This window comes from Triticum aestivum, chromosome 1A, assembly GCF_018294505.1.
Source record: "Triticum aestivum cultivar Chinese Spring chromosome 1A, IWGSC CS RefSeq v2.1, whole genome shotgun sequence".
NCBI classification, from domain to species: domain Eukaryota; kingdom Viridiplantae; phylum Streptophyta; class Magnoliopsida; order Poales; family Poaceae; genus Triticum; species Triticum aestivum.
This window is the reverse complement of record NC_057794.1, coordinates 560,159,907-560,172,871: the sequence shown is the minus strand read 5'-3', so window position 1 is coordinate 560,172,871 and position 12,965 is coordinate 560,159,907. Positions and strand designations below refer to the sequence as shown.

General features: G+C 42.7%; 1 protein-coding gene across 9 annotated transcripts; it reads left to right on the top strand.

The window, feature by feature from the left end:
- The first annotated feature begins 3,147 nt into the window (after nucleotides 1–3,147).
- Nucleotides 3,148–10,425, top strand: LOC123067825 (uncharacterized). Of its 9 annotated transcripts, XM_044490455.1 has the most exons (4): nucleotides 3,148–4,168; nucleotides 7,271–7,440; nucleotides 9,844–9,992; nucleotides 10,142–10,425. In XM_044490455.1, exons 2-4 carry the CDS (start codon nucleotides 7,319–7,321, stop codon nucleotides 10,174–10,176), a joined length of 306 nt encoding a protein of 101 aa, XP_044346390.1. In that variant the 5' UTR covers nucleotides 3,148–4,168; nucleotides 7,271–7,318; the 3' UTR covers nucleotides 10,177–10,425. The 9 variants fall into 9 exon arrangements, 2 of the variants coding, with proteins under 2 accessions (XP_044346390.1, XP_044346384.1); XM_044490449.1 differs by having other exon boundaries at nucleotides 9,844–10,425; XR_006431550.1 differs by having other exon boundaries at nucleotides 3,151–4,168; nucleotides 9,164–10,425.
- The last annotated feature ends 2,540 nt before the right edge of the window (nucleotides 10,426–12,965 follow it).

The window sequence follows — 12,965 nt, the reverse complement described above, 5'->3', positions numbered from 1 at the left end:
ATGACAATTATACTATGCTAATCATTATGACCTTTTTTTTCAATTGAAACACTTGTTATCTTACCAAAGATGGGAGTAAATCAGATGAAGAAGAAAGAAAGATGGGGGGAAATGGGACTCACTGCATGCATGCTGAGCCATCGGATCTCCCATGATGCCCCGCCAACTGTGCTTGCGAGGCAGGGGTAGTAACCACCTCACCAACCGTCATAGGAACTTGAGTCCACTGGTGTGTAGAGCTTGGACCTGCCTCTGCAACAACTGGGGCTGAACACGTTGTAGTACGTACGCCGCTCAACGTCGTCGCCGTGTGCTACAATTCAATTGTGAATAAGACCATTAAGTTATTTTACTAGTGAAATACATAATAAATTATTTATTCAGCAAAAGTGAATCCAAAAAATTGAAGCCTGTGTTGGAGAATCGAAGACAAAAACTTTGTTAGCTTACTTAAAGTGATAGAACTTGGCAGAAAAGTTGGTGTTTTGACCGAAACAACACTGTCTAATGGGTGGAAGAATATATTGCGCTAACTTGAATGTAGTGGGAGCGACTGCCAAAGATGGTTGCCCCTATACGGGCTCATTTTTTTCCTTCAGGGATCCTCGTTGTTTCCTTGGGTCAGAGAACCACGGGTTGGCGCAGGAAGATTGAGCTTGTCACTTGCAGCGCATCATTTGGGGGTTAACCCTGCCTGGCCCACGTCCTTTCCACGGGAAGGAAAGCCACGCCCTGAGTGGTCGGGGAGGAAAGCCATAGCTAGAGGGAGAGACGAGCGAACGACGCACCGTTGACCAAGATCCGCCGCCGCCACCTCCTCCACCGGCGGCAGAAGCGACGCCCTGACCCCCTCCCTATGGTGCTCAGGATTCAACTTCCACCCCTTGAGCGAGAACGATGGACCGCGACCATCACCGTCCTCCTTCCCCGGATATCCCCTCCACCTCAAAGCACCGGCCTCCCCCTCCGACGATTCTGCTATCGTTTTCTACCTCATCTGGTCCATGTTAGCCCCCTCTTCAATCTCTATCTTTCTTGAAGAGAAAATCTTATCTAGCTGACGTCCTCTAGGAAGAAACTGCCGCGAACAATCCGGCCACCGTTGGATAGCAAACACGAATCTGAACGCACGTTGACTCGCTACATCGGATACACACTCCCGTTCGCTGAGGTGAGGCGTCTGGCGAACGAAACACAACGCAGTTCCCTTTTAATAATGCTACACATATATAAGTTTACATGGGTTTTACAAATATGTGGGTTGTGATTGGAGGTTAAGAAGGGGAGGGCCCACCCTCATAAAAATTTAGAGAGAGAGTGGTTAGTTAGAAAAAAAATCTTAGTCAGCTTGTAATTGCGCGTAACTCTTTGTATGTTTAGCATTATTGGTTCCCTTTTCTCCCTTCTTTTTCCCGTCGTCATTATCTCTACTCCTAATGGAGCAGTTAGTAGCCTCATACGGTTTATTTTCGTCCCATCTTTCTTGGTTTTTTGATACTCCTCCCACCTTCGCTGGTTTTTTTCGTCCCCTCCCCCCACTTCATTGGGTTTTTTCGCGTCACCCTCTCACACAACGAAAGAAATCTGAACAGATCAGAACTTTCCATACTGACGCAAGTTATTTAGTAATGTAGAATCAACCACGAACAATCTCTAAAGATCAAATCTAAATTAATTAATCTTGCCTTAAATCACTCAATCACATTAATCTCTACTCCTAATGGAGCAGTTGGTAGCTTCGTACGGTTTATTTTCGTCCCACCTCCCATGATTTTTTGTACTCCTCCCACCTTCGCTGATGTTTTTCGTCCCCTCCCCTCACTTCATCGGTTTATTTTCGCGTCACCCTCTCACACAACAAAAGAAATCTAAACAGATCAGAACTTTCCATACTGACGCAAGTTATTTAGTAATGTAGAATCAATCACGAACAATCTCTAAAGATCAAATCTAAATTAATTAACCTTACCTTAAATCACTCAATCACATTAATTAAAAAACAAATATTTGATTTTCAGAAAAATCGCTCAATCATATTAACCTTACCTTAACTCACAGATGGTAATCAATCTTCAAACAAAGGAAACAATACATCGAGGGAGCAGTAAATAAACTCCCTTTCTTATGACATGTATATGATCTTTCCCTTGCCTCTCTATTGTCGAGCGTTCTTGATTCTCGAGGCCGATGCTTGGGCTGCGTCACTGGGTCGCGACGGTGCCGGAGGACGAGGACGTCGAGGCCGGGTGCCGCGGCACCGCGTTGGCCGCGGCCGGTGAAGGGGGCGAAGAAGGGCAGCTTCCCTGGCCGTGGCCGTGGCCGTGGCCCTGGGAGTTGGTGCGGTGGAAGCGGCACTTGAAGGACCCGACGTGGGTGGCCGGCGCACAGACGCACTTGGAAGCGGACCCGTGACCCGCGCCGGACGGCGCCGACGCCGACCCGGGCCACCTCCTCCGTATTCTTGGAGCTGTGGCTGGCCGATTTACATGAAATTAATTCCCTCAGTTGTGGTGGCAAATATAATACACATAATCCATATTGTTATGCACTAGCATGTGTGTATGAAATAGATGGATTATGGTCCCGTACGCAATAAGATGGATATGTGTGTGTGTTAGAGAGAGAGCGGGAGAGGGGGAGAGAGAGTGAGGAAGGAGGAAGAGAGTGGGTGTGTGAGGATTTGATGGTGAGAAAAAATCGTCAATGTCACTTGATATGTATAAAAATATTAATATTGAACTCTTAAAGTTAATATGGCCCCGTTGCAAGCGGGTGTTCTTTTAGTCCCTATTTCATTTCACTCAGCTCCAGAGAGAGAGAGAGCAGCGAGATCGTGGCGGCGATGTGCTTCACGGAGGCGCAGCTCAGCGTATCCGGCGCCGTCGGTGTGGCGGAAGCCCTGGCGGCGCGCGACCCAGTTGAAGAAGGCGAGCGCTGTGGCCGGGTCGGGGGCGCGGAAGAGGCCGGCGATGAGGGCCGAGGTGACCGACGGACCCAGGCGCTTGTATGCCCGGCCCTTGTCCAGCGGTGCGTGGAGAGATGCGGTCGAGCTCGGCCAGATGTGGATGCGGCGGCGCGGTGGGAGAGGGGCGGGGGCTCCGGTTCGGTTGCGCCGGTCGGGCGAGCAGCGTGCAGGACGATGGGGAAGCGAGCGGAACGCGCGGCGCGACCACATTGGGGAGGCACAGCCGGCGAGGAGCAAGGAGGTTGCAGGCGCCGCAGCAGAGCGAGGCGCCATTTGCAGGACGGCTGCGCCACGCCCGCGCTTCCCGGCCAAGAGCAGAGCAGCTATGTAGGGTGGCGGGAGGCGGGAGAAGGCCGAGCCGTCCTCAACGACTAGAATGAAGCTGAGGTTCGTCGTAGCTACATACCTGAACATGGATGTGCATGTTTCCCCAACCGAATCATTTTGGCAACTTTTTGTAGATATTTCAGATTTGTAGCTTATTCACATGGTATCTTTTCTAGCTGATAGTTTTAACACACCCACATTAGATGGTAGTTTATGTTCTTCCCCATGGCAAATACACATAGTTACCCATGTGATATCTTGATGTGTGCATAGTTTGCCCTTTGCAAATTCAGACTAAGTGTTTATATAGTTTTTGCAGAATCTTGGACATGTGTGATAGCGGTGGCATGCAATTACCTATTCTTAAACCATGGCAATTTCGAAATTATTGGTTCATTAAGACGAGACTTTCCTTTGAAATTCTATGGCCTTTTTGGGTATGTGTTTGAACATGCTGTATAGTGGTGCCCCATGGCATTTCTTAAACGGTTTTGCTATTTAACAGTCAAGTGTTTTTCAATTCGTCATCATTCAAATTTCTGTCCGTCCGTTGTCGCGCGGAGATTCACGCTGGTTTTCTTTTTTTTTTCGCGCTGGCGCCTGGCGCCCTGTTTGCTCTGGTTCGTTTTCTTTACCGGGTTCGGTTTTCTTTGTTTCAACCATAACCGCCCCGTCCCGGCACTGTTGGTTTTTTGTCCTGTTTGAATTTTGGAGTGGGTGTCGTTCACCCTTTCATTTGGGTCACTGTGTTTTGATAAGGCCGAGAGAGAGGACTCGAGCGGCGGCGGAGAAGAGGCGATTTCATGGTGATTCCGAGCTATTCCATCGTTCGATTTGATTTCTCCTCCCTTTTCTCTTCACTCCCCGGCTGCCGAGGTTGGTTCCCCTTGTCTCACGCGTTCCCCCCGTGTATTTTTGCCGGTGTTGTGGTCCTGTAGTTCCAGATCTAGGTGAGTTTCGTCGTCGTGGGTTTGTGGATCGTCTGTTTGCTGTTGTTCATAGATCCGTGGTAGGTGTTGCCGTGTTGTTCTAGCCCGCCCTCCGTAGTCCGCCCAATTTCCCGCATCCATTCTGCTCGCCTGAGTTACGTATGAGCTTGTAGTTGCGGCTTCTAGGTCATTGTGGTCTTTTTTCTCCCCTGATTTTAGGTGTGTTAGGCTTTAGATTTGTTTATTTCGTGCTGTAGATGCTGGAGGTTCGCGTACTGGTAGTTGCAGCAGATCAACTTGCAACCTGGTACTAGTACACAGGGTGATTTCCTTGTTAAATTTTCTACTAGCATGTGGTGTCTGTTCCCTTTGCTGTTTGATGATAGTTGTAGGTGGCTGGTCATGATTTCCCCTGGTAGCTGTGTTTCCCAGGAATTTATCTGAATTTGATGCTTCTACTATTGTGTTTTTACCCACAGAATTGTAGTGTACCTCCGAATTTCAGTGTATGTTGTAGAACCACACTGTAGTTTTCCCTACACTTACACTGTCTAGCTTTTCTGTTTGTAATGGCTAGAGGTATGCATACTGGTTGTTGCAGAGGTTGATTTCCCTGTATTTTTCTGCTAGTTTCCTTTTCCGTTAGATGATAGTTGGAGATTATTCGATGTAGTTTTTGTAGTTGTAGGTGGCTGCTCATGATTTTCCCTGGTAGCCGAGGTGTGTCTGAATGTGTTCCAGGAATCTCTCTGAATTTGATGCTTGTATTACAGTGTTTGCACTGAAATTTCCAGCCGATGTTCAGTTTCCTTAAACTATTTATCAGTGTATTTACAGTCTAATATTAGTGTACTTTCTTTGTTACTTGCACTGTAATATCAGTGTACTAACTATGCAATTACAATGTAATATCAGTGTACTTACACTATAAATCCCAGTGTAGTTTCAGTAAATTTACTTTGCAATCCTATTTGTTTTCAGCATTTGGTTAGTTAGTCATGCAAGTGGATCTCTTTGGATTGTAACTCAAATTTACATTGATCTTACCCCCCCATATTTTTAGTGTAACTGCTGTATAATCTGTTTGCAGAATCTCACTGTTCCTGATTTTACAGTGTAATACTCCCATTTTTACAGTGTAATTCTCCCATAGTTGTTGTAATTACTATATAATATGTTCTAGTAGTACGACTGTGTAATTTACAGTGTAATACTCCGATATTACAGTGTAATTCTCATGCTTTTACAATTCTCCCATGTTTGTAATTACTGTCTAATTTACAGTGTAATACTTCCAAATACTCCCAGAATTACAATATAACTTTCCTCCCAGAATTACTGTGTAATTTATCATCCAGTTACAGTGTAATTTGTCCTAGCAGTACTGTGTAATTTCCACCCTAATTCGAGTGTAATTCCTGATTACAGTGTATATCCCGAGTCACAAATTCCAGTGTAATTTCTGATTACAGTGTATATCCTGAGATACAGTGATGTTTCGGTAGTTTATTCTATTGAGAGTGCTGATTCTTTAAATGATCCTTTTCTGACTAATGACTTTGCGGAACATGGTACTAATGCTATGTCTTTGGTAGTTATTTCTGTCTTGTTCTCTACTTTCATTCTCTTTTTTATTCTCTCTTTCAATTTATTAGTTTTTCTGTTTGTTGACTGAATTATTTTTCAGGGTCTTTCTAGTGAGGATGTAGGGTTTGATAAAGCTATTTTCAATTTCTATTTGAATCATGTGAGCTTTTCTGATCTAGTTTCAATTTTCTGACGACTTACCTTTTTTATTCACAGGAATTGCAGTGTAATTTAGCCCAGAATTAGAGTGTAGTATGCCCCTAGTATTACAGTGTAATTTATCCCAGAATTTCATTGCAATCCCAGTGCTTTCTTTTTGTAATTGCAGTGTAAAATACCCTAGAATTGCAGTGTAATTTAGCCCAGATTTTAGTGTAATCCCAATGCTTCATTTTTTGTAATTACAGTGTAATTTTTCCCAGAATTACAATGTAAAGTCCATGCTTCATTTATGTAATTACAGTGTAATTTTTCCTAGAATTACAGTGTAAATTTGATGCTTCATTTATGTAATTACAGTGTAATTTTTCCTAGAAATTCGGTGTAATTTATAAAAATCCAAACAAAGTAGTGTAATTTTCATTCTGAACCTTTGTATTTCTTGACATTTGAGCTTCATCCTTGTTCAGCTTTGCTTGAATTACAGTGGATTTCAACTCTTTTTTGTGTGATTATGCTGTGTAGTTCCTTGTTTATTAACTTATTATCATTGTAATCCACTAGTGTGATTATTCATTCCCTTCACTGTCCATGTGTACCGACATTGTAACAAGCTCTGCTTTTCATTGTTAATATTAATGCCTTCATCTGATAGGACTTGTGTTCTTTATGCTGATAGGTCTGTCTCTGTATTCATGACTTCATCTGAACTTGCATGTATCTCTGTGCTTATTCTGTTTAGCTTTTGCTTGAATTTACAGTGGATTTTAACTCTTTGAATTACAGTGTAATACCTCTTAATTGCTCTGTAATTTCCACTATATTTGTAGTGTTATATGCCCCAGATTTATATTGTAATATCCCCCAGAATTACATTGTAAATTATCTCTGAATTGTATTCAATAATGCTAGAATACAGTGTAATATTTCCCTAGTTTGCATTGTATGTCATGTAGGTATTAACACTGGAATTCATCTCATTTTTTCCATGAATGTCATGAGTTGTCTAACTCTATAACTTCCCCAGAGTTCATGTTAGCTACATTGCCCTGTATCGTAACAAAGATTTTTTTTCATGTGTACTGCAGCAAAGCTTTTTTCATGTAATTTCCTCATGGTTCATGTTACCTACATTGCCCTGTACTGCATCAAAGATTTTTTTTCATGTGTACCTACACTGGAATTCGTGTTGGTGTAGTGTTTTGACAGTCAAATATTAACAGTTTTACCTTCAGACAGTTAGAATTTCTTCCCCTGATGATTCCAAAATTTTCACTAGAATGTATGATGTTTTTTTATGCAGACTAGTTCATGTAGCAGGTGAATGTAGAGAAGCAGGGTGAGGAAAAACATGGAAGAGTTCAATGGAAGTGTGATCAAGAGGAGTAGTACATTTCCTGAGCTGCGGACCGTGTCTTGGATGATCTTCCTCTGTCCTACACCAATTATTCGGTTCCACTTGCTTCCCTCGAGGTACTTGCCCCTCTGTTGTGCCTCTCTGATCTGTTTTTGTTCTTCTCTCTCTCTCTCATGACATCTCCGTGATGTTTTTCTGCTCTTTCTTCTCCTCATTTCCCCTCTCCCATGGCGCCTCCTAGATGAGTAGTGTGATGCAAGTTAAAGGAGGTTCCCGGGAGATGCCAGTACTCTGATGATTTTTGTTCTTTTTCTTTGTCAGAAATAGACAATATGAAATTCCCCCTGTTACCGCTGTTCAGCAGCAACAAGAGAAAACAACAGTTCTGCAGCATTTTTGTTCTATTTCTTTTCTGGCGTTGAAGTCCATTCAGGGTGTACATTACATTCAAGCGGGTCAGAGTTTACCAGACCCATTTTCGCAGAAATAGACAGTAGACGGTGGAGGGTTTTGGGGACATACATGTGTCAACTTTTTATTGGTTTGTATTTTTGATTGTTGTCGAATTGAAAAACAGTCGAATGTCAAATAGACAGTCCCTTCTTAAATGTCTGCAGGGAAGAAGAGAACTGCTAAGTGAATGTAAGCAATGCTTAGTAGTTTAGAAGAAATAGAAAAGGATCACTATATTTGTCTACTGATGTTGCTTCACACAAGTTTCATATGCATTGGTCAATAGTAGTTCTTCCATAGTGCGCAGAGAACTGAAATACTATCAGACCAATGTTTCATATGCATTGCTGTTGTTTCTTTTTCAGTTCTCCTAGGTTTCTTAATGTTGTTTCGTATGAAACAATGGTCTGCATTGTTTATGATTGATGACAAACTGTTTCTTATGAAACATTTGTAGTGATGTTGTTTCATATATGCTTTTTATGGAAGTGCATACTTAATCAGTTCTTCTCAACTATGAATGTATGTCATTGAAATCTGAATCCATATGCCAACTTTCAGATTATTTCTTGCTTGAACTGAAAGGTGTAGCTGCTAGCTTTTTTGTGTGCTTCAGAACTTTATTTCATTACTACTGTAATCAAGACTAGTTTTGACACTTTTTGATATCCTTTGTTTCTGGTTGGCATAGTGTGTATTGTTCAGCTGGGATGTTAAAATTGTACTGTCGTAAAACTGTATGGATAGCATTTAAGTCATCTTGTTAAATATTGTTTAACAGTCGCACATTACATCTAGAGTTCATACTTCTGATCCTTTTGGGTCTGTTTATGGAGGTCTTGCTATAACAAAATCAAGAAATTGTGTTAGTTTACCTGACAAGTAGAATCAAACTTGTAGCCTTGTCCTAATTCAGACAAATCTTGAGGGCGGGAGTTAGGGCTAAGATATCATAAATCTCTATGATTATTGGCCAGCTTAGAGGTAGAGGTCAGAATAGGAGAACATGGTCTGCTGTTGCCTTGCTGGCTATATGGAGAGGGCACTCAACTGAATTGTTATTTTGAGAAAAGGGCACTCAACTGAATGTTGGAGACTAGTGAAATCCTACTCATAACTATATGGATATATTTACAAAACTCTTACCATCATAGAGTATTTAGCTGATTGAAAGCGGACAAGAGTATCACTTTTTAGTTGAACAAGATTATCATTTTACAAGGTTATAGTCATCTGCTGTTTTTTTTCTTTTGGTGAGGGCCAGACTCATATGCAGAATATGTTGATCTACCAAGTTTAGATTTGTTCTAGTATATTCACCACCGTACTCTTTTACCACTCTATGCCCTCTGCCTAACAACCAACATGTTGAATTCTTGATGTCAGTTGATAGAAGTTTGTGGGACGAAAACATTGTGCGAGCTTTACTTCACAATAATATTGTTGAAAAGATCATGGAAATTCCCCTGAGCTCAGAGGGTGACCCTGATTTTGCATCTTGGCCCCACTGTAAATCAGGCATTTACACGGTCAGATCCGCATATAATCTTGCCCGTACAACAAAGTTTGGAAGGATTGCAGCAAGTCAGGGCGTGGATCGACAACTAACCAAATTGCATTGGAGAAGGGTTGGAAAAGCTTATGGGGCATCCAATGTCCTAGCAAGATGAAGGTGATCTTATGGCGAATGGCGCATGACTGCCTTCCTTCTGGTGCTCAGCTACAACGTCGCTCCATTCCGACCAACTATGATTGTCCCTTCTGTGGCAGAGACGAGCTGATCGAACACTCCATCCCTTTCTGTCAATTCGCTCGCGAGGTTTGGGCTGAAGTGAATAGGATTTACAATCTGCACCTTGGGCTATGCAGCTTCTCCTCAATCCGGCAATGGACTGTTGACTGGATCACATCGGCCGGAGCTGAGGAGGCCACTGTTTTTGCAGTGACAATTTGGCACATCTGGGAAGCCCGAATGGGTTCACAATGGGGGAAGAACTACCACACCCCCGCCGGATCATTGAGAAGATAAGGGCCTACACTGACATGATTATATTGCATACTTTCAGGCTGAAGAACTCCAACAGGTGTGAGTCCAACGATGCTAATACAACATGGACTCCACCACCAGAGGGCTCAGCAATGCTCATTGTTGACGCAACAATCTTCAGTCAATCCAGGCGCATGGGTGCTGGATACATCCTGCGTGACCATGGAGGTAAGGTGCTTTTGGCTGGCAGCTGTTTGCTTGGGCATGGTGCTGATCTGGAGCTTGCTGAAGCTATTGCGATGCGCTGCGCCATTTCAGCTATTCTAGAGCACACAACGCAGTATTGTCATCGTGTCTGACTGTGCAAGCCTCATCAGGAAGATCAATGAGCGCCGCTTTGATCGATCTTTAGCTGGAGCCGTGATCTATGACATCAAGCAGCTGGCGATGAAGTTTACTTCTCTCTGATTTTCCCATCAGCATAGATTCTGTAACAAGGCGGCCCATATTGGGCGGAGCATTATGTTGATGCCGTGTGGGTAAATGTTTTTCCGGAGGTGATCCGGACTGTCATTTGTAATGAACTTGTTTTTGTTGATTATTAATGTAAAGCCGTCCATTTATCTTTAAAAAAAGCTTGGTATACTGATTTAACTGACAACCACGTGCTTCATATATTTGCCAATCACTCCTAAGCCTTCCTTTGTTGAATGAAGCTTCAAGAATAATCCAGAGTTGGTTGATCCGGTGACCTTAATCATGGATCCTGACACGGCGACAAAGCCACTGACAAGCACGCACACGGGAGGAAGAGAAATCATGATATCTTCCTTCACTGTCATCCGTTTCCGTTGCTAATTCCATTTCTAGTGGTGCTCAGATCTCCAATCAGACTTTTGCTTCCTATGCAGGGTGTTGCATTAGGAATTTGTCTATTATCTTTTTTCCAGTCGCATGGTTATAGTTGTCGTACAAACATAGTAACTAGCTAGAATCTTGCTAGGAATTATTGGCGAGTGTTTGGTTTTCTTGGAATTATGTAATTTATTTGTTGGTAATAATTTTGTGGAGTATTTGTATAAAATGGAAATTCGAAAGTTGTATGAAATCCAGCGGAGATATGTATTTTTTTATTTTTTATTTAGAAAAGGGGGACAACCCCGGCCTCCGCATCAGAGTGATGCATACGGCCACCTTTATTAGCAAGCAAATAGGTTCAACAAAAGTCTTAAAGTCTCAAACAAAAGCTGCTCACAAAGAGCTAAGGAACAAAAATAAAAGCCACAACCGGCTGGCAAAAGAAAGATAGGAAAACTAATTGCCTATCCTATTACATGACCGCTATCCAAACCGGTTGAAAATATCCCATACTACCATCTCCCATCGGATAGATTCAGTAACCAAACGCTCCTTGGCCTTCGTCAGAGTGAGTAGCGACCACATACGGATCAACGCAGTGGCTCGGAAGACAACCTGCAAAAAATGAGTATTTGTTGGTCTGTTAAAGACCAAATCATTTCTGCAATTCCAGATAGCCCATAATAAAGCACATACTCCTACACGAATGTGTCTCGCTGTTTGGGGCTCAATTCCATCCAACCACGTCCCAAATAACGTGTTAATATTATTCGGAGGAGTAATACTGAAGGCTATGTTAACTGATTGCCAAAGAATCTTTGCCAAAGGACAATCGAGAAGGAGGTGTTTGATTGTTTCATCCCGGTCACAGAAGCTACATCTAGTGGATCGGTTACAGTTGCGTTTAATCAAGTTATCCTTAGTTAAAATGACTTGTTTGTGGACAAACCACATAAACACTTTAACTCTCAAGGGAACTTTGACATGCCAAACATATTTCGAAGTAAGAATAGAGCTAGAATTAATAACATTCAAATACATGGATTTAACCGTAAATACTCCATTCCTAGTAAGCTTCCAACATAACCGATCTGGACGTTGAGAAAGTTGAACATCCATCAATCTTCTCACAAGATGGAGCCAAGCTTCCCAACGGTTGCCGGCTAGCACTCTCCTGAAATGGATATTTAGAGCCTGGACTGACATACTGACTCAACGGTTGCATCTCTCCGTTGAACAATACTGTAGAGAGAAGGATACTGAAGCGCGAGGGGCATGTCCCCTAGCCAGGTATCCTCCCAAAATCTCGTAGAAGTACCGTTACCGACAACAAACTTGGTCCGATTAAGAAAGACTGATTTAACTCTCATTAGTCCTTTCCAGAACGACGAATCCATCGGCCTCACTGTCACCTGGATAAAATTTTGGAATGAAGGTACTTATTACGCAGAATCTGTGCCCACGTGGCCTCGGTCTCTCGAGATAGCTTATACAACCATTTGCTAAGAAGACATTTGTTCTTCACCTCAAGATTTTCGACTCCTAGACCCCCTTGGTCCTTCGGTCGACAGATAATGTCCCATTTAGCTAGTCTATACTTCCTCTTCAACTCATCACTTTGCCAGAAAAAACGGGACCGATAGAAATCAAGTCTTTTCCGAACTCTCACTGGTACCTCGAAAAAAGACAAAAAAACATGGGCATGCTTGTGAGAACCGAATTAATGAGAATTAAACGGCCTCCATACGACATAAATTTGCCCTTCCAGCAGCCCAATTTCTTCTCAAATCAATCCTCAATGCACTTCCATTATCTATTTGTTAGCTTACGATGATGAATTGGTATACCTAAATACGTGAAAGGTAAAGCCCCTAATTCACATCTGAACAATTGCTTATATGCCTCTTGTTCCTCATTGGCTCTTCCAAAATAGAACAATTCGCTCTTGTGGAAATTGATTTTTAGTCCGTTCAATTGTTCAAATAAGCATAACACCAGCTTCATGTTTCTCGCTTTCGCCAAGTTATGCTCCATAAAGATGATTGTATCATCGGTGTAATGTAGGACAAATACACCTCCATCAACTAGATGAGGTACGAAACTACCTATTTGGCCAGCATCCTTAGCCCTCTGCTACGTCTTGAGCTTGCGTTGGTTTTCCCGAAGAGGAAGGGATGATGCAGCAGAGTAGCGTAAGTATTTTCCTTAGTTTGTGAGAACCAAGGTATCAATTCAGTAGGAGGCCACGCTCAAGTCCCTCGTACCTGCACAAAACGATAGCTACTCGCAACCAATGAGATTAGGGGTTGTCAATCCCTTCACGGTCACTTACGAGAGTGAGAT

What these genes read in the sequence shown, in the direction of transcription:
- LOC123067825 (XM_044490449.1), top strand. Translation starts at nt 7,319, where the DNA reads ATGGAAGAGTTCAATGGAAGTGTGATCAAGAGGAGTAGTACATTTCCT. An exon ending in TTCCACTTGCTTCCCTCGAG is followed by an intron (nt 7,441 to 9,843) that starts GTACTTGCCCCT and finishes GCATACTTTCAG; the next exon opens with GCTGAAGAACTCCAACAGGT.